Source organism: Parambassis ranga, chromosome 21, assembly GCF_900634625.1.
Source record: "Parambassis ranga chromosome 21, fParRan2.1, whole genome shotgun sequence".
In the NCBI taxonomy this organism is placed as follows: Eukaryota; Metazoa; Chordata; class Actinopteri; family Ambassidae; genus Parambassis; species Parambassis ranga.
Window position 1 is genome coordinate 19889678 of NC_041041.1, and position 21976 is coordinate 19911653.

The 21976-nt window shown below is 38.6% G+C and overlaps 1 protein-coding gene across 1 annotated transcript in view; it reads left to right on the forward strand.

Moving 5' to 3' along the window:
- lrp1bb (low density lipoprotein receptor-related protein 1Bb) overlaps positions 1–21976 on the forward strand; it is a 239100-nt gene that overhangs the window by 81331 nt on the left and 135793 nt on the right. Inside the window, exons 3-4 of the mRNA XM_028393416.1 lie at positions 4619–4756; positions 21742–21861. Coding sequence (XP_028249217.1) covers positions 4619–4756; positions 21742–21861 — 258 coding nt within the window. The remainder of the gene's footprint in view (positions 1–4618; positions 4757–21741; positions 21862–21976) is intronic.

Genomic DNA, 21976 nt, shown 5'->3' on the forward strand with positions numbered 1-21976 from the left:
ATAACAGAGAGAAAGTCTTAAAGGCTGGTAAAGTAACTGCAACTTACTCTCTCTGCTGACGTGAAATCTGTAGGAGGATGGAGATGGAGGCTGGGTGAACAGGTGAACAAACTGGAGTGTCTACTAGCAACACTGTCTTTTTATGCCATCCAAAAGACTCCCACACAGGCGAGCCTCTCTCTTCATCCTTTGTTTGCCACTTCATTTCGTATAAGTATGGTTAACTGTCAAAGAGAAGTGTTTTTCATCACAGTCCGTAGAGTAATCTGCCATTGCGTTTACAGTTTTTGAGCTTCCTTTTAAGATGCCTGCAAATCAGTCTCTTGGAAAACGACGTGTGTGTGTGTACAAATAGGCAGGTTGATAGGTCAGCTGTCAAACCGCCCCTAGAAGTACAGTTTCTAATGAATTTAGCATAATGGCTCTTCCAGACAGCTCCTTTTTGTGTTTGCTTTTAGTCAGGCTGAACACTGATGCTTTAAATGATTCATAAATCATTATTTAGAAGGCTCACTCTGCTTGGCCTGAAAAAAATCTTCTTATAAGTAAGTCTCTGCAGTGGAGGCATTGGTAGCTGGTGGGTCCATCAGCCCATATGTTCCATAATGACCACTTTCACCAGACATATACCACAAATAAACTAGCACTGACACATTTGCGTCCTCACCTCCCAACTTATAATCAGCTTTGCTCACATTTATTGTGCAATCCAATGATTGCCACTATAAAAATCCACTCACTGCTACTCAGGCAAAGTAGATGCACAATGCCCGTATCTCTGTTGTTTTTCATGCATTTTGGCTTTTAACCAAATTCACTCAAATGATTTGCACGTTATGAACTTCATTAGATTAGAGATTTGTGCAGGGAAAATAATGAAGCTAGGGTTTAAAAATATGGTGCACATTGTAACTAATGGCATCATAATTGCAGAATTCACTAGATAGAGTAAAACCCGGATGTGGTTATAAAGGCAATATGGGATCAACACAGTTTGCCTTAGGTCATTAGGATGCTTCTTTGATCATCATCTTTAACCATAAATTAAGAAAATGAAATCATTATTTTTAAGAGATGTGATAAATCCCTGTACTAACAAGTTCAGATGAGCTTCCCCCGCTGATAGTTTCTCCCTTATTTTCTTTTAGGAATTCATTATTCTACACAAACTGGCAGTGGCTGAGATTAACATGATTATGATAATGAACATAGCTGCTGCAATTTCTCCCTAGAAGCCTCTCATTTTACATTAAACAGAGGTATTAGTTTGGCCCAGCTGGTCCTTCCGGATTCGCTCCTCAAAGTAGGCAAATGACACCATCATTTTTAATTTCCTGAATAAAGGCTCGCTAGCAGCTCCTGCACGCTGCTGTGTTCATTGAAAGCATGGAGAACAAAATAACTGTGAGATTTGTGTGATGGTGAAGCAAACTAGCCTGCTAGTTGTCCAGTATGGAAAGCATGGAAAACACATTACATGATTAACATCAACATGCCAGCTCGGTGTCCAGGTGTTGAAGAGTTGTGTTTGTGTAGAAAAGCAAACAGCTGATTAAGGCAGTTTTGTAGTGTGACTCAGCATCCACTCTTGAATTTGACCTGCTGCACACTGCAAGTCATTTCTCACAATTTTCTCACTCCAAATGATATTTTAACTATGAGGCCCACATTCAGCACAGCACAGCTGTTTTTGTCTTTTTATTTTTTCCCACATCAGACGTTTTGACTTCATGCATGTCATAGGAAAAGCAGGTAATTAATGATGGCTGCATTCCACTTAGAGGTGGTCGGGTTGTTGTCGTGTTAACTGGCTCATTGTCATGGCTTACTGGGACACCGAGGATGAAGTGAGTCATCATTAATGTTATTAATTCCACTTGTGCTGTGACAAGTCAAAATGTCTGCCGTGGAAAAAGCCCTGCTGCAACACAAATATAAGGTAATAAATGTGCAGTATTAAGGCTGGGTGGAAGTCCTTAAATTTATAGTTGCGTTATTGTACAGTAAGACGTTAATAAATATTGAAGCAGCACCTAAATGTTTCCCTCTTCACCTGAATAAGCACATCACACTGTAATTATTATTATTATTTTTAGCTTACCAACGGAACGTCTGCCTTCCACTTAAGGTGTAATGATTAAATGGATGTTTACGTGTGTTTGCCCATTTCATTTCTGGACATTATTCATTTATCAAACCATTACTGGGGCTGCACGGTTTTTTGTCTAAAACAGTTTATTTATTTGATTTATACATCCGGAATTATCTAATACAGAAGGGACCAAGTACAGTTAATCTGTTTTCAGATCTTATCTTTGTGTATCGTCTGCTATATTAAGCACATGTGTCAACACGAGCAGCCTGAAAAGAACAGTTGCATGCATCACAGACTAATCATTTCGACTGGTTTTAATGTCTTATTTTTCAAAAAATTCCTTCAGAATAATATCATAATGATCACAAAAAACCTATGCAGCTGTGAAATGACCTTTGACAGCAACCAAGGCTTATGATTACATCAATCTGTTACTAAAGATGCTCCTCATTGTTAAATCTCGATGAAGTTACTGCTGGAGAGTACATTCCCTAAAATTCTATCTGTGGTCACACTGTAACACAGTATACCTCAGTGCTTAAGAGGATCTTACAGACAGTATGTCAAGGTTTAAGTGTCAACAGTACCTTTGAATGGGAAGCAAAAGAGAGAGAAACTCCAGCATACATAGCTGTCAGAGGATCTTACATGACATAGTGTACTATCTTGTATATTCGACTTTGAGCCATCATCCAGTGTAGTACAGTAGTTTGGGAACTGACAGAGGAATAGTGAGCACCTCAGCCATTGAGAGACCATCTGTGTACCCCTGCATGACAGATCAGAGCCACTGAATATTCATGCACCATCCCTTCCCTTATCACATTAGATTAGAACCCATGTGGCGAAAAAGCAAGGGGAGAGGCTGACAGCACAGTTACGTTGTCAGAGACCCTTACAGCTGTGTGTTAAATAGCACATTTGCCAAATGGACACTGGGGCATTGGATTGAATATTTTTTGACTGTCTCCATTTTCTATGTATGTTAAATTGTGTTACATTATTAAATAACCTGTGTACTGATATTTTACAATTACTATGTAGTATACACACATGTGATTTTATGTGACTATCGATGTACAATAACTGCTCCTGCATAAAGATATTTGATTCCATATGTCACAGCAAGGCTGAATACTTGATTCTGATTGAATTCAGCAGTCTGTTATGTGTGAAACTCTTGTTACCTCTGGATGACACATCACTGTCTGTATAAGCAAACCATTGATATGTTATATGGATAGGATTCTGATCACTATGATGAGGGAAAAAAAATCATATCATATCATATTATTAGCAAATTTAACCCCTTCATGGAGAGTCCTAGATCACCCAGTCAGGGGTGAATGTGCTATAATGACACTTCCTGCTCTTCTGTGCTGTGTCATGCTGTGTGCAGCCCTCACATGTTTTCTCTCACACCTCACTGGCAGCTGTCATAAGAAAAATTATATACACATATGGTGAGTATTTTGTATTAGCAGCCTGAATAAAGTCTGTCTTGCAGCATGTTGTAATGGAAGCGGAAGGAGTGATGTTTTAAGAACATTTTGTGACCCAGCAGTTGTGAAATATGAACTCCCAGAGACAAGGTCACATATATTTAACCTACTTAAAAATTGCATAAAAAATAGTGTGGCTCATTAGTGCTTGAAGCCAAGTCATATTCATTAAAGATGGAGGTCTTCTGCCACCATTCTGAAGTCATAAAATTCTTGGGAGGGGAAACCAGCACAAGTCATTATTGTGTCAATACAATTGTACACCTTCTTGTCGACATAACTCATATTCATAAATCTGCACTGGATGACAGCCATCTTTGTAATGTCTTTATTAATCGAGGCATCTTTTACCTCACAGTACAGAGCCTTTGAATCACCAGTCACCCAATTGGGACGGCCACTGTGTGCTGGAACGTGAGTTCTTCAGTGGCAGAACTCAGGGGATTGTTAAGAATCTCATCATAAGGGTGATAAATCTTCCCACTAAGTACCTGCAATGGCACGTTGGAAATTGATATCAATGTAGCTGTAGGTGGAGATGTGACACATTTACAGTGCTAGTGTGCCGGTCAGCTGTGTTTTATGTGCTCTTGTGGCTGCCACACGAATGAGGGTCACCCATGTGCCTCATGAATCCTTAAACAGCTGCTTTCCGCTGTTTGCCTGGCTGGCAGTGAGAGAGCCAGGCAGTTTGTTATAGGGCTCCACCAGAGCGGCTGCAGAGCAGTGTGGCGAACATCTGTTGTGTGTGAAGAACAATGCTGTTAAGTATAAATACATTTGCATATGCATAGTTTCTTCGTCCTTCTGCAAAGGAGGTCTTGAAGTATCAGCAGTTTGAGAAGACATTCAGAAGACACACAGGAAAAAAAATGTGTGTACCTGCAAAAACAACAACACAACAGATATGTGTATTTTTCACATATGGTGTTACGCCCACTGTACTCTGTGTAAGTGTACTTGCCTGAAACATGCACCAAAGAATGAAGCTTTTTTAACACTGTCCTCTTCTCTGTTTTAGGTGCTCAGGAGGTGGTGATCAGATGTCCCCTTAATCACATACAGTGTATTGGGACAAAAAAATGTATCCACTTCAACAAACTCTGCAACGGGGCGAGGGACTGTGAAGATGGGTACGATGAAGGAGTGCACTGTCGAGGTAAGAGTTAACGATGTTTTCATTTCCTGATTCTTTTTGCCTTGGGTTTTAGAATACATAAATGAACAAGTATTCTCATTATCATGGTAATTAATCAGATCAGGCTCATTTTATTTGGATTATTAAAATTGCTAAATTTGCTTTTCCCATTCAATTAGTATAGAATTAGTAAAATATACAGCTGTGCAAAATGTTGAACTTTTGTATCTTGTTAATGTGCATTGCATTATGAATTAATTATGCTAAACCTCTGTGCAATTTAATGCAACATTTCATTATGGGAATATTAATTTCCAATATGTCGGACTGAGCTGGAACTTTTTAACTGATTGCCAAGGTGACCCCTCGTCATCCTCGCTGTCAGAGCCACAAACAGCGGGATAGTAGCACCAGGTGTTGTTGTTGTACACAAGTTTTTGTTGTTGCTCACTTTCTTAGCAAGTATTCCAAGCTGCTATGGACACCTGGCTTCTGTGATAAGGCACCATTGGCCTCGTGATTGCTGCAGCCTTGGCACCACAGTATAGCCCATGTCTGGCAGAAAGCACAACCTTCTCTGACCTGTAAGACAGTAAAAGTCACGCTGGGTTCTGTCTCTGTGTGAGTGCGAGGTGTGAGGAAGTGAAGTGGTATCCTCTGATGTTCAGCTGTGAAGAGGCAGAAGTTGTTTGTTGGCATAAGGCAGAATACTCAGAAAACTGCACAGTGTCTTAGTTTAAAGACAATTGAAAATGTGAGTTTATAGATGACCTAAAAATGAGTACACCTAATTAATAAGTGTTTATGCATCCTGTCAGAGCTGCCTGGAGGCTTGGGGTTCACAGAAACTGCAACTAGAACAGCATACATTTGATTTCCTGCGCTGGTTATATTTGTTGTTGCTTCTCAATAATATTCAGGGGTAATAATGCAAGGCTGTTCATCTAACCAAACAGCAAAGCAGCGCAAAGGTTCTGCAAACCAGGTTCAAATACTGTGTTCATGTCATGTCACTTTTAATGAAAATGCAAAATGCCACCTGAGAGAGACGCTCAAGTCAGCCAAGAATGCACACTCAGTGTTGTTTTTTTTTTATTTTTTGCAGGCTCAGATTTCTGCTTGTGCCACACTGCTAAAGTGTGCACACTCAGAAAAATGGCAGCTGTTATATTCAACTGTATGTAGTATGTTCACATTTAGAGTGGTGTGAAAGAGCCTTCATTACAATACTGCTGACAACATGTTAAAGCCCTTTGTACCACAGATCCAGAGAAGAATAACTATTAGGTACTATACTCTATTATACTCTAGTAACACTTCCATCACTGTGTGCTGTCTACTGACTGAAATCTCTCAGATAATATACACTTAGTTATTTCTTTTTGTACTAGATTTCTGCTCTGTTTAATTTTTCTCCTGGATGAATACGTACTTAGTTGTGATATTCTGTACTATGGAGACTGACTGAAGTAAGACAGACAAAGAATGGAAAGTAACACAGAACACAGAAGCATTAAAGAAGTATGGTTGCCCTAGAGGCACATTTCCCTGTTGTGCTAGCACTGGTGTTATCAGTTACACAGAACAATAGAAGAAAAGACATTTGGTGATGACTTAAGGGCTTACTTTGCTGTTTAATCTTATTAATTTGCATCTTAGACCTCACTCTGGTTGAACTTTTGCTTATTTGTGTAGATCACAACCTCCTTCAGCACTTTATCATTTTGTATAAATTGGGGTGTTGATGCACAAAAATGTTATTTCTATGAATTAAAAATAAGCTGTTATGCACTGTGTGTATGCCTGTTAGACTATCACATCTAACCTTATAGCAAAGCTTCTGTTGCACAAAGTTTCTATTTATTTTAAAAAATATGAGAAAATAATTTTAACAATTCATGTATCTCATAGATACTGTATGTTATATTCCTCTGTGCAGGCTTTATAGATCATAGTTTCAAAACATTATTTATTCTCTTTGTCATGGATAATTGAAGCTTTGCTTTTTTTTCTTTCTTTCTTTTTTTTTAAACGATGTCCCAGGGTTAGCATGCCGGGTATTTTAAAGCTCACAACTTGAATAGATTCTTCATATTTTCAATGTTCCTCCCACCATCAAGAATGACTGTTCTGCTTTTCAGATTGTAATTGTGCCTTAAAATCTGAGCAGAAAACACTACCACTACCCCTAGTGTATACTGAGAATTGAATGGTTTTTAGTGCACCTACAGATCACTTCCTGCAGCCATCCGTCTGTGTATTAGATGTATATATTCCCTCTCCATATATGCGTCATTGACTTTATTGACTCATTTTTATTAATTTCTATTACTTTATTGCTTAACAAAGTATATTTTTTCGTGATATTTGAGCTATTGACTGTTGCAATGATGTGAAAGCACCTGGAATACAGTTTAAGTTTCTTCATTTCCTTTGATATTACACAGTTTTATTGAAAGTAATGAGAGCGTGACGATGACGAAGCCGTTCGGACTAGTGCTGTTAAAATATACACCAGGAGTTACACTGATTAAGACTGATGACGGAGTCTCAGTTTGGTTCGATCATTGTAGGGCAGATTATAAAAGAATGGGGTACATGACGGATTTAAATTCCTTTTAAAGACTGTTATCTGAGGTGCTGTGTAAGAACACACCCCTTAATACAACACTGCAGTCAGCTGCTTTCATTACATTCTAGCCTGAAGCGGTAAAAAGATATTCTTTCTCAGTGAATAAATTACCCTTGTACAAAATATGAATATCTGTTGTTAATCATTTCCTTACACTTTCCCATTTGATGTTAAATTCAACACATTGCGGTGTGTATGATGCTTAGGTTGACTCACAGACGGCACAGGATGCTTCATCCCACACAGCCAGACCAAAAACATCGGAAAGCAGGAGAAATTGAGGTCACCAAAGAGAAGTTTTAGGCAACCAGCTGGGTCTCGCAAAACTTTTTTTTTTCTTCCCTTCCCTTCCCTTTCCTGCTCACCTCTTATGAATATACATGCTGAACATCCCAGGAGGCCTTGATATGAAGGTGCCCAGATGGAAAACCACCAAACCCTTTTCCCTCACCTTCAAGAAACTTGCTCATTCTTAATCGCACGCTCATGGCAGAGCCGGGGGATCTCCGAAGTCTCTGCTGCTTGCATTGAGGAAGACAAATGTCAGTCCTAAATAAACACAATTCAGCTTCAGACATCATATATTATCTTTAGGGCAGACCCAGAAAGTGAACACAGACAAATATCTTTCAAATGAAGATGGTGGGGAAAGAGTTTTACTGAGTGTGCCTACATTTCCTCCATATAAAGGGGACCTGTCAGTGCCCCGACCCCCAGAGAAAAAAAAAAAAAAACATAAGCAGTTATCCTATACAGAAAATGAAACCAGTTTATCATCACAGTCAGCATTCTGCCTATGACAGTATCGGTTTTTGTTGATGTTGGAACAAACAGTGATGACAATTAACTGAGACTGTATGATGATGGCACAATTACAGCAGTGTCATCAAAGATCATTGAGTAAGTCAGTGCTGTCAGTGTCAGCAATTCAGCCTTGATGTTATATAACAGAACAATACACTCCAGTGAGACACTGGAGTGTTTCTTTACACTTCATTTACAATTCGTTTGTAGTTTCTGTTAGTATACGAGGATCCTCTTTCATATTTAAAGATAGATCGATTCTGATTTCTTTGCTCTCTCTTTTTGGTCATTTTCTGTTTTCATAGATTGGTTTGATGCGCCATTCCAACTTTTGTGCACATTTTCAAGCAAAATGTAAGCGCAGAAATATTTTTCCTTCACATACTTTTTCTTTGTGTAAGCTACAGGTGTTCAAAATAATCACAGCCTGGGTTTAGTTTTTACTCCGTGGATGCTGGCACAAGCAAAGGCTATGAGATTGTTTTCATCATCACAGTGCTGTGCCCATTGATGTGCTGTTTCTGTACCGTGGTAAATGTGCAGTTAAATAGAAGTTACGTGGAAATTGTAGTGCAACAGTCTAGCCAATATTTTCACACGCTACTTGGATTATTGGAAGAAATAACATAAATAAATAGTACAGTAATGTTTTGACTTATATGACCCATGATCACTGTGTGTTTCACTGCATATATTATAGTCTATTAGAGTCTACACATACATGGATGCTAACTGGAACTTGATTGTTTGGTGGCCATAGTTTTAAATTTTAAACATCATCTTAAACAAAAAAATAGAGTATTACGATACACTTGTCTAGCGTTATATCCTCTTTTTTATTTATTTATTGTTTTATATGTTCGTAGATCAAACTAAGGCAGTTCAAAGCCTTATGTAATTCAGATAATGTTAACCAGGGTGAGCAGTCTCAGCATTCATGTTAAAGGTGTCTACTGATATAAGAGTGGCATGTAGTTCGCAACATCGTTCACGCCTCCTGACATTTAGACAACACATTAATGAGCCCTCTGGTACATTTTTTACAGACTAAGCTCGACCCACACAATTACATCAATCATTAACAACGTTATTTAGTAATAGCCCATGATTACTTGACATTTACTGCAGAATCAGCCCATTTGTTGTTGACGGTGAAGTGTGAAGCAGAATGGACAAACAAAAGAAGAGAAGAAGAAAAAAACAGAGCAATTTGTATATAACCACAGAATAGATAGAAAGTATGCTTTGCTAACATTTCAGTCGGAGTGGAGATTTTGGAGGCTCACTCAGAAAGCACAATGCACTTGAGTTGCATACTTGTATACACATATATTCAGACCCCTGTGTCTACAGTGTGCTGTTTAATCTGCCATGCATGTGCTGACAATCATTGCTAGTGAAAGGTCTGCTTCAGTGAAAACATGCTGCTCACTATTCCATATGATCTCTCTGATTCTGAGGGTTTTTTTTACCCCCCATAGGGGAGTTTGTTGCTCCCTGTTTTCTCTCTCCTATCTCTTCGTGTTAAGCTTTTATGCATGTTCTTTCGGGAAAGTAGCAGAACACTCTTCTCTACCAACAAATACATTGTGGCTATTGATTATAATAATAATAATGCATTGGTCTTATATTGTGCTTTTCTGCTCTGTTGGGCAGGCACTCAAAGCGCTTACATTGAGATGCTGAAACCTAAATGATGACATCAACTAACTGCTAATCTTGATTGTAACCCCTGCTTTTAGCAGTTAAGTGAAGGTTCGGTAAAATACTAATTTTCACATTTTTTTTTTAATAACAACTGTTTATACAACCAGTTTAATGCGGTGACTGCTGATTTCAACCACTATAATAACAACAGTATCAACAAACTGACTCAGCTGTAGATAATTATGCTTATTTTGGAGAGCTGGCTAAACAACAAAAAAAGGAACTCTTGGCTGTTGTCTTGTCAGTCTGTTCTGTGCACGCTGGCACCCGTAACATTTAGATGGTTTTCAAGATAGAACAAACACCACACTATCATTTTTGACATTAAAAAAAGAAAAGCTCCATATTATTGTAAAGACACAACATTTCAAAATTTGAAATCAATTTTCACATTTCAAATTCTTAGTCAGACACAGAACATGCAGTCCAGGCCCGGTTGGCTTTTTATCTGTTATACAGATACCTGCTGGCTACGCTGGAAGCCACGTTGCCCCCGAAGGCCAAGTCATCAGACGGTAGCCGATGGGTTCCCAGATTGGTTTGCAGGTAGCTCAGCTGATGTTGGATGTAAAAGATACACTGGTAAAGAGATTTCTCAGTTGCTCAGTGCTCTTGAGCACACTATCATAACAATTAAGATTATCTACGGTGGTCTGGAGAGCTCAACAAAATACAGAGAAAACACAATGCATATATGAGCCAAGACTCCAGAAAACAGTATACAAACAGCAGTGAATACAAGTGATTGTTTGTACACTGCTCAAAAAATAAAGGGAACTCTAAAATTCACATCAAACACATCCTAGATCTCAATAAATGAAATATTCCAATTTTTGTTAATTACATAGTGCATACATTGAGAACAAAATCACATAAAAAATGATCAATGTAAATCAAAATTATTAACCCATGGACGTCTGGACTTGGAACCATGCTCAATTGGATTCAGGTCTGGGGAACGGGCAGGCCAGTGCATAGCATCAATGCTGACATGCTTCAGTCACATGAGGCCTAGCATTGTCATGCATCAGAAGGAACCCAGGGCCCACTGTAAGCACAAGCCCCACCTGTGGATGGTCATCATGTAGGGCTCTGGCAGTGCGATTCCTGGTCCTCCTTGCACAAAGGAGGAACAGGTATCTCCTCCATGCTCTGGACACTGTGCTGACAGACACAGCAAACCTTCTTGCCACAGCTCTCATTGATGTGCCATCCTGGATGAGCTGCACTACCTGAGCAACTTGTGTGTGTTGTAGACAAAATGCAAAAGTGATCAAACATCAGGCAGAAAGGATGAGAGCAGAGAAATGGTCTGTGGTCAGCACCTGCAGAACCTCTCCTTTATAGGGTTGTCTTGATAACTAACTCTCATTTCCACCTGTTGTCTGTTCCATCTGCACAACAGCAGCTGAAACTGATTCACAATCAGTGTTGATCCTAACTGGACAGGCTGATTTCACACGTGTGACTGACTTGGGGTTACATTGTGTTCTTTAAGTGTTCCCTTTTTTTTGAGCAGTATAGATTAAAATTAAGAATTACTTCATGACAGTATTGGCATGATGAGCCATATGATGGTCAGTCTACTACTTGTTTACCTACATGTATTATTGCAGGCCAGTTTAGCTGTTTTTATCCTTGCTAGTCATTTCAGAGCATAGAGAACGGGGATGCATAATTGATAAAATTGCACATAGCAACTCTTCAGTTTATTTTATTTAGTTTTCAATTATTCATTAAAAATCCCCTCTATATGTGAACTTACTATAAATGCAAAGGAAATAATAAATGCAACTACTTAAATATGTATTTGGCCTGGAACTGACAGACTCAATAGTTTTATAGAGATGTGATTGCAGTCATCTGTGATTATATATTTTGTGATACTCTGTGGTCTTTCTGACTGCATGTAAAGAGACAGAACTGTGTCATCACCATACAACATCTAGGCAAACAGCTAGTAGTCTGTTGTATGCATTAACAATTTAAGTAGGTAAATCTGTTAATATGCAAAAAAGATTCATATTCTAATCTGTGATAAAACATGATTTGAAGGGATAATAGTGCAGAAACACTGCTACAAATTGCTTCTCAGAGAGCCTAGTTGGTTGTGATTACATATTTGATTAGACTTTCAATGTGAACCTGTGCCAATCTCACAAAATTGTCAGCAGAAATAATCCTCTGAGCACGAATGACTGTTACAGTGATGAGGCGCGGCTGCCTCTCTTCGTGCTCTGCGTTGACAGGCTCTCTAATGTATTTGATCCCAAAATATATGGATCTATTTCTGCCACGTAAGGGTAATCTGGACTTCTATGCAGCAATGATTTCTGTGTCATAGCACAACTTGTCAAAGGCAATGTGTTTGCCCTCTGCGGCAGAAAGCACCGATTCAAGTTATTTGGAGATTTGAATTATAGTTGCTCTCAGACTGAAAAGTAGCAGGAAGAAAAAAAAATGTCATTACTGACATAAAGAGAGAAAGAAAAAGAGAGAGAGAGAGTAAGTACTGTCTCCTCAGTCTCTCAGTCTCTCCTTTGGCAAACACATACCTTTATTGTATTCTGTAACAGTTTACGGCATACCGATACAATAAAAATGTGATCCAAAAAAAAAAAACAAAACAAAAAACATTAATATACATTTTTGAGGCAACGCCTCTGAAAAATAAACAATGTCAAACATGCATCATCCCACCCTCCCTCTGTTCCTCAACAACATTCAATTATCTCACTTGATTAACTTTTCATTACGACAACTCAAACAAACAAACGCTTTTCTCCGGGGTGAAGGAGCCTGTGATAAGTGATGCTCTTGTTCTAAAATGACTAACCATGAATACAGCTCAATAATTTTTGTGTGTGTTTCTCAGTAGGTTGAAAATGTGCTGCCATACAGCCGTGCAGACTGTAACATATTAGCATATTTATTAAATTTTTTCCCCTCTAATGGATGGAACATTGCAGTAAGTAGTGAAAGTGATCGCTTCCCTCTCATGTGCATTTTTTTTTAAGTGTGTTGCTCCACCGTGCTGCAGTCACTTCATACAGAGAAAATGAGGTTGTAATTTTCTATAGAGTTCTAGTTCCCACTTTGATGATTTGAAGGTCATTTCCAGGAAATGTATCAAAGTATTAAACTCATCTCATATTAAATCCCTTGTCGGATCTTGTCGGGAGAAGTTGAAGTCTCATGGTAACACCGGTTGCGATTGACTGCCAGGCCCTCGCTACGCACTATATAAACAAGAGCAGACACTGGCAATCAATATTTCATGCATCTTACTTTGTTGTTCCACAGACTGGCAAGATATTGTCACTCATATCATTACTCTCTCTAATATGAGGAAACAATCTGGTGTCATCAAATCCTATTACAGCGGATTTTCTTCCTCAGGAGTGGTTAGAATTAAAATTTCATTGTTTGCTGAAAGATTTCGACACCCACTCCCATGATGTTACTTCCAATATTCAGGGCCATGTCAGATGCCTGGCTCCGCACCAGTTCTCAGATCTTTACTCAAATTGTGCTTGGAGGGATTAACAACGTTTACTGTCACATTTGAGTCTCCATTTGAGCTAAGGGATTATTTTTCCTAAAAAAAAATAAAAAAAAAATAACAAAAACCCCTAAAAAATACTACATGTATATGAACATGTATCCCACTTTTTCCTTGAAAAAAAAATTACACCTTCCGCGCCACCCGGACAGTTTTATGTCACATCAAAGCTGACATACTTAAGCTTCTCAGATAACTTTCTAAAGTCTTGTCAATAAATTGTGTCACTGCAATCATAGCACATCTTTAACAAAATGTATTTCCCGACGCACTGTGCCTCAATGTTTGAACCCCAGAGTATATATGTGACCCAATTTCACTGTTGTGGAATCAATCTTGTCACTCTTACCACCCAGAGGATACCAACCACAGTTACAGACCTGGAGAAGGGGTTTAGGGGCTAATTTATGCTTGAGAAATGATTAAAAGGTCCTTGAGCCAGACTTGGTTGTACCTTATGCATTGGGTTTGCATTTTAATTTGGTCCCACATTAAATACAGTCCTTAACTGCAAACAGGGTTTTTGTGGGAAAAGCTGGCTATTCACAGACAAAGGCCAAGGCCGTCCCTAAAGGGAAGCCGTAATTAGGCCAGATGGGGCAATGTGATTGTTAGCCTTGGGTGAGTCTTCTTCTCGCCCATGGTGAGCCTTCTTGTTAGTATTGGCAAATGAACAGTGTCACACTCGCCATTCCCATTCATACGCTGCCATCTGTGTGTCTGAATGTGAAAGGCCTGAGCTTAAATGATCAGCTAGACTGAGGCAAGACGTTTGGTTTGATGATGCCATGGACTGGAATTCATGTCCAGTAAAATAGAAAATAAAATTTTAAAACTGAACAAAAATTTGAAGTTGTGATGGAACCAAAGCTGTTTTTCAGAAAAAAAAAGATTGAAATGGTTTGAATATTTCAAGAAAGGATTTATGTTTGAACTGAATTGCCCCTCGTGGGGAAGGAAACATAAGCAATACTGGTCTGTGATTTTAAAACCATCTGTTCCATATGCCTTATATGGGCAATTTTCACACACATCCCATTAATAACAACAGCCAGAAATATTTTTTGGCAAAGTCATAACTTCTTCTTTAATTTAAAACCCACTGTGATTTGTTCCATTTGGAGCCAGGTCTTAAATTTAAGACATAATTCAGTTCAATGCATTGTGATATGCATATGATGGCTTTTAGCCAATCCTCAGATGACTGTTTGAACATAGCTACTATGCATCCAGTTGTTCAACCATTTTAAAGAAAAGAAAAAAAAAACGTGTATGGGTCTCTCTAGGAAAAAAACAGACATTTTCAAAGGAATACTTGAGAGATGAATGGATAAAACTTGTGTCAGTCAATGTACATAAATCATAAGCTAACCATCATCTGATCACATCAATGTGTAGCCAAAGATCAAGTCTCTGAGGATCTTTGAAAGCTGCCAAGTATTAGTTAGTGTTACCTTTGCATTAAAAATATCTGCATTAAAAGCATTTGTGATGAAAACATGAGCCAAGCAAATGATAGAGGTCATTCATTTTATATTATTAATAAACGCAGAATGTCCATGTCAGCTTTTGACTGATGCAAGGGCATTAGTATTGTTGGCATTGTCAACTGTATGTTACTACTGGCTGGAGGCCCTTTTATAACCCTGTACTATAGACTACAGCCTTCATTGATGAAAAAATGTGTTTTATGTTGAGAGTCTTTGGGGTTTCTTCACTGGCTCAGTATGTGGGAGGATTCTTTGTGCTGTGTGGAGGAGGAGGAGGAAGTGTCATTCATGGATCCAGGTGTAGACAAGTGACTAGATTGTCAGAAGGCATAGGTGTGGGTTGTTGTCGCTGCAACTTCTGTAACCATTGTTTAGATGAGATATGTGGCCGCTGGAAATGATGTTATGCCCCTGAAGAAACCAGGGTTCTCTCCCTGAACTATATATTTTGGTTTGGTAACGAAATCTAATTACCTGGGCTTCATCCAAATGTCTTGGTGGTTGTTTATTGTGTAGGTGTTTTATTTGGGATTCCAATATTAGTGTTATTTCATTGTTTTCTTTGTTTCTATATTGGCAGCTGTTAATATAATAAAGGTGCAAAATGTGGAAACAAAGCAAATGGAATCAGCCTATAGCATCCCAGCTTGGGTACCTACAGTCCCTGCACACTCACAGCAAGGCATTCAACGTCACATGGTGACACTGTAGACAACATGCCGAAGACAGGTGTGAGATAAGACAGAGGGAGTGTGACAAATATGCATCTTGAAACTAACCTACTGTGGTAACATAAGTCACAGGAATACTGCAAGTAAACTGATGTTTGACAGTGCAGACCAGTACCGAGCAAAGACCCATATATCAAAGATGTGCATGTTATAATTTACTTTAGGTAAACTTTTTAAAATAAGAGGAGCATTAGCATCAACTTAACAAAAGCCATGGCAATCCGGAGGGGCCAGCAATGGGCAGCCCTTATCTAGGGATTCTTAGCTGTTCAGCGCTGCCATCATTTATACTGTTTCTACAACACTGTATCTCTTCATGGAATGAAATAAATAACCTCACAGTGATGTGTGAGGAGATGGATGCACAGCTGTGTGCCTTAGGGTATTATGATTAAATGGCACATATTCATAAATTTATTTCTTGCAGGCACTTTGTCGCACGGACAAGCAGCTGGTATGTTCAAAAAGGCCAGGCTATGTGTAGTTTTTAAAGATAGATGAGCCTCCTCACTGTGATTAATACATCCAGAGATGACCAACATACAGGATGTATTGTCAGGGGCTACTGAGGAAACGTTAGTGGCTTTGGCCCCAGACGCCCCACCCCACCCCCAACTCTCTTTGCACTTGCTGAGTGTCTGTGCTCTAAATTGGCTGCCCACCCCCACCTCTCTCCTGTGAAAAGTGGACCTCATGGTCTTTGTTAATTTAAGTGCATGCTCTGCCAGCCACATATTGGCATTGCAATTTCCAGATTAATGATTGAATCTGAGGGAATCTTCACTTTCTTGAAAACCAATAGAAGGAACAGAACCTCTAACCAGTATATTTTTTTTTCTTGTACCAGAGCATAATATGAAAACAGATTGAATTAACTTTGTGCCATTGGAATCATTCTGGTGATACATCTGATTATAGCAAATTAGACTGCAGTAGACTACAAATTAGACAAGACTCACTGAAGGCTGATGCTCCTGTTTCTGATGGAGTAACATTTGACCACAGATTTTAGTCAATCATATTTTTTTATCTGCCCATAACTATTCCAATGTGTTCTGAATGTCCATATTTGTCTTTATAGTGACACATGCATACTTCCTCTTGTATTGTAAGGGTGGTCATTTAAATGTACTCTTTCAGCAGTGGTGTTTCTCTGTCAGGTAACAGTTTCTCCAAAGATATTTACAGACCAAAGTATCAAGGCTACTTCATGCACTTTACTACTGACTCATGTTCTTACAGGTAACACCACATAGCTCTAGATATGTGAAAAGCATCTAGTAGGCTCAGTGGCAGATACGCAATCCCTGCAGCTCTCTGTGTTTGCCAAGAGGGAAGGCAGATCATCTGGTGTCTTTGAGCAGATATGAGGATTAGCCGTGAATATCTTCAGCCCGGCACGTATTTTGCATACTGCTTCACAACGGGGAAGCATGCTAGTTACCATACTATGTGATGAATAATAATGCGGAGGTCGCATGGGGTCCATACATAAGCTTCTGTGTGAGTAAACAGCAGCGATGGCTGAGAGAAGCCTTACTGTTTGACCCAGCCATAAAGAGTTGAAATGTTTTATAATGTACCAACTGTTTGTACGTGCTTTTAGCAGCCAACATTTCATTTTTATGAAGACTAAAAAAAAAAACAAAAAACAATCAAAAGCATTAATAAAATGAGCAAGTTCATACAGTACATCCCGCTGTGGAGAATACCCATCTGTTTTCTGGTCACTATGAAGATTCAAACACAAAACGCCTGCAGGTATTTATATAGCAAAGAGAGAGAGTTAAAAACAGACTTCCTGTCTAAAAGGCATTTCATACAAAGCCATTGTCTTTCTTCGATTTCATTGATATACACCATATTCAAAGAGCACGGCAGCCAGAAAGGGCAGAGGAAGTCTGTTGACACTGAGCCATTCAAATGCTAATGATCACAGAGAGATAGCTGCACTGACAATGTGTCTATCCAAGCAGAGACATTTTACTGGCATGTGACTTTTTTGTGTAGGTAAGTGTAAGTCTGCTTAATTTTAAGCCACGCAGTTTTTCCAGTTGACAGCTTTGTCATTCAGTTGTGCAGTTTTACAGGTGTGCTGCTTCATTGTCCATTTTAAGCACAATTTTGATTTCATAGAACCCCACAATAATCAAAACACATAAGCCTGCTACATGACAGATTGGGTTTCCTAATTTGTTTGCTCCCTGTTGTTTGCAGCTACAGACACACACACACAGTGTAAATAAAATGTGTGCAATTGTGCTTTTAATCCACACCGCTGTTTTGTTCAGGCTGTGTGTATTCAGATCTGGAGTTAATCTGCTTCTTCATTTTTTTAACTTTTGTCTAGAAATAAAGGTATAACAATTACTTAGAGCTGAACAAAGAAAAGGTAGGGGAGTGTTGTGTTATAAGTGTCTCAGTGCAGATGCAGCCACTTAAAATGGCTCCAGTTGGGGCCCCTTTGGCTGCCAGCTATATAGAATCCGTCTGCCAGGCCATAGCTTTTTCATGAGGATGTGTAAATCCCACTGTAAACATTAGTTCAATTACAAGGTGTCAGCTGGAGGTGGTGCTTCCACATATGCTATAGTTCTCAGGGGTGTTGATGACTATAGGCTGCACTCCCTATGTCATGTTATTACAGCCAAGGACCCAGCGGGGATCTGCTCCGGATGGCCCAGCTGAGCTGGCCGGCAATTTTGGGTGACTGTATCATCTGTCAAAAAATGGCCACATTAGGAAATGCTAACCCGGGGACTGTCACATTCACTTTAAGGGGATAAGACTTTAATGGCCTCTTGTCAAATTGAGTTGACAGGGCTTTTTGGATGTATGGATATCTCCTCAAATTGGCAGCGGTGTGTTGTTGTGGATGCTTGTGTATTTATAACAAATATATAGAAAAATATGAGTACTGTAGATCTGGTGAACTTTTCTTTACCTCACCTTACATGTTTTCATTGTGTCCTATAGAATTTATTGTTTTCAACATTTCCACAGATACAAAACAAAAACTTCTTCAAATTCATGCCAGCAGAATACCAAATTACCTTTAAATGTATTGACAAGCTTTATTTAAAGAACAGATGTTTACAGTTTGACTCTCGGTGGTAGCTCCATATAAACAAATACTTTTATAAAGCACAAACCTCGAGTGAAACTTTAAACAAAGGCTTTAGTGATATATTTATATCAGAATATACTGTGCAATAACAGATAGTTCAATCAATAAGGATCTCTCAGATATAATCAAATTTTGTTATATTTCCCCCACACAGAACGCAGAAGCACTGTAGGCTAGGAGTTAATCGATCCAAGATTGTGATTTTTCAGTTTTAACAGATTTTTTTTAGATGCACTTCTTGCAAGTAAGTTCAAATAGTCATGTTAAACCTTGTAAAGTGAGCTGATATCCCCCAGCATCCAAACTTTAGGATCAAAGTCAATATGAGATTTAGAAATTTTAGAAATTGTTACAGTAACTTATTTCTAAAAAAAGGCTTACTTCAGAGCATGAGTCCCCACAGCCAGTTCACATCTCAGACATACAAGAGATCCCACCTTTAAACTTGTTAGGTTTCTAAGAGTGTGTTCTGTGTAAGGATGTTATACTGTGTTTGTCTGTGAACAGTCTGTGATGTTTGTAGAGAGTACAACCAATGTTTTTGTGCTGAATAATATACCGGTACATGGAGGTTATTGATGGGGTTGCCTATGGTAGAAGTAAGCTTATCATGTTGTTAATGGGGGATGTTTTGGGTGGAATGATCTAAATGACTGTCTTCTAATTTAATCTTATTTGTATGTACTTGAATTGAATCAAGTAATTAATTTAATTGTTGGAAATGAGCAAAAAATACTTTTGGTAAAGTAGCTGCTCAGGTCACAAATGCATATATTAAATAGCTAAACCTGTAAGAAATAGGGTTTCCTAATTCTTAGTAATAGTGCTAATATCTGATGGTTGCCTGTCAACGGCTGACTGCCTCAGGTGGGGTGAAATTGTAAGTAATCAGTTTTATCTTTGCAGTTTAAATGCTGGCAGCAGTCAGAGAATGGTTTGTCCCAAATACTGCCTGAAAAGCTCCTTTTAACATTGTTCAAAACAGCTGTTTAATGTTAGGCTTTAAGCGTTCAAGATACCATTTAAAACACTGACTCTTGCATAACAACAACTACATTTTAGGCCTTTGTTATTGTTTAAAGATTACTTTGTGCTACTTAAAGCCAGCCCAGTCTCAAAGGGAAAACTGTATAATAGCTGTGTAGTTTCACAATAAGGCACTGCAAATATAAAATATAAAGCTTTTTAAGTTCCTGCTGAGGTCAGAACAATAACCCTGGCATCCTCAACAATGAGGTCTTTGGTGGTGAATATGATGAAAGGATTTATTGTAGCCAAATCATAAACTTTTTCCCAAACGCTTCACAGGTCAGCAGAAACAACAACAACAACAATATAGTATGTGAGCATCCGATGCATTAACAGTGAACAGGCCTCTTTTTTTTCAGACAGGATCAACATCAATGAACATGATGTTTTAAGATTTTGTCATGGCCTGATGATGACTTATATAGTGTGAACTTAAGACTAATGTATTTATCATGCAGTATTAACATCATATACTCAGAGAATAGCAACACACTATTCTTAGATTCTCTTGTATTCATCAACCTTCAGTTCTTTGTTCCCCCTGTCTTATTCCACCTCTGTGGGTATTAATAAATATATAGGCAGGGTCTCTTTGGTCATTGTGGTCCAAAGACTACTGGGCATTTACCATTTTAATACTACTGTGTTTGCTTACTCTCCATCACCTCAAAAAATGTTTGCCCTTTAAAATAAAAATTCAGTCATTTTATATTCAACTGCCTGTCAGTCATATTTCCTCTGGGGGCTATATGGAAACCAAACACACCAAAAGTTCAGCCGTGTAGTTCCACATAAGCCCTCTCTGAATCTGTTAAAGGTAACAGGAACACCAGTTTACCACACTTCAGTTTCCATTTAATCAGTCAATTATTTTTTTAATACTAATGTTCCTTTACTTTGAACACACTCTTATGATTATCAATCCACATATTGGTCTCCGTCAAGAGCTCACTGAGATTTATATATTGTTCTCCAAACAATTCATCTGCACCATTTATCTTCATGTGTCAGCGAGCTGAATGACGTTTCAATACTGTAATGAAAAATGACTTCTAATAACTTGATAACTGTTTAAAAGTGTGTGATCTACTGACATCACATAATTCCAGCTCTTAAATATTAAAACCAAAAAACCATCATTCAGAAAATAATGAGAAGTGAAGCTTTGATTGTCATTTAAATCCCAGTATGCTATTGAATGTAAATACACCCTGTCAAGAAATGATGTGGTCTGCCGCTGCTGTCTTGAAATGGTTAGCAGAGAAAAGAGCAAGGACAGTCAATACAAGCCTTTATCTTTGGGTCGTAAACTGACGTTAATTAATGCTCAGTGGTGACATATCAATCTGTGCAACATTAAAGCTTTGTTTTGAAAGGTTATACTTTCCACTTTTATTCATTTGTGCGGCTGGATGTTCATTATGGTGTAATTAGCAGTTCTTGTGCAATACACAGCGTCATAACCAATTGCAATATTCAGAAAATACATGGAGAACAACAGTGTCGGCACTCAATCAATCAGTTCAAGGACTTTTACAAAGCAGGCTTGGTAATACATTATTATTGTGCAGACTGCACAGTCACAGTTTATATGGAATCTGTGAAATTCACAATTTACCGCTGGTCTGACTTTTTGCTCTTCTGCATATTCTGTTTGACTTTTCATAAAAGTAATTTTATGACTTTTCTCTCATTTCTTTTTCACTTCCTCCCTGTATTGATCCCATACTTAACATTAAGATAAGACATATTTGACAATATATAAACTTTTATCAAAAACATATGGAAGCTGTTGTTTTTTTTAAAGAGCTGTGACAAGATGACAATCAAAAAGTAATTTTCGAAATGAAAAAGTAATTTCCCTTTGCAGTGACCCTTCTACACACTCGTTTCTTCAGTCTTCTTTTTCTCCTTCCCCCTGCAGAGCTCCTGTCAGCCTGCCATGAGCTCCGGTGCCGCTACGGCTGTGTCATGACGAGAAACGGCACCTTCTGTTTCTGCGCTGACGGCTTTGAGGTCGGCGAGGACGGGACGAGCTGCAGAGGTAGGATTCTGCAACGCTGGTGGGGGCCTCAGCACACACACACACACCTCTTTCCCTCTCTCTTCCCCACACAAATCTCTCCTTTTGCCCTCGGCCAGACTTCTTTCAGATGAAT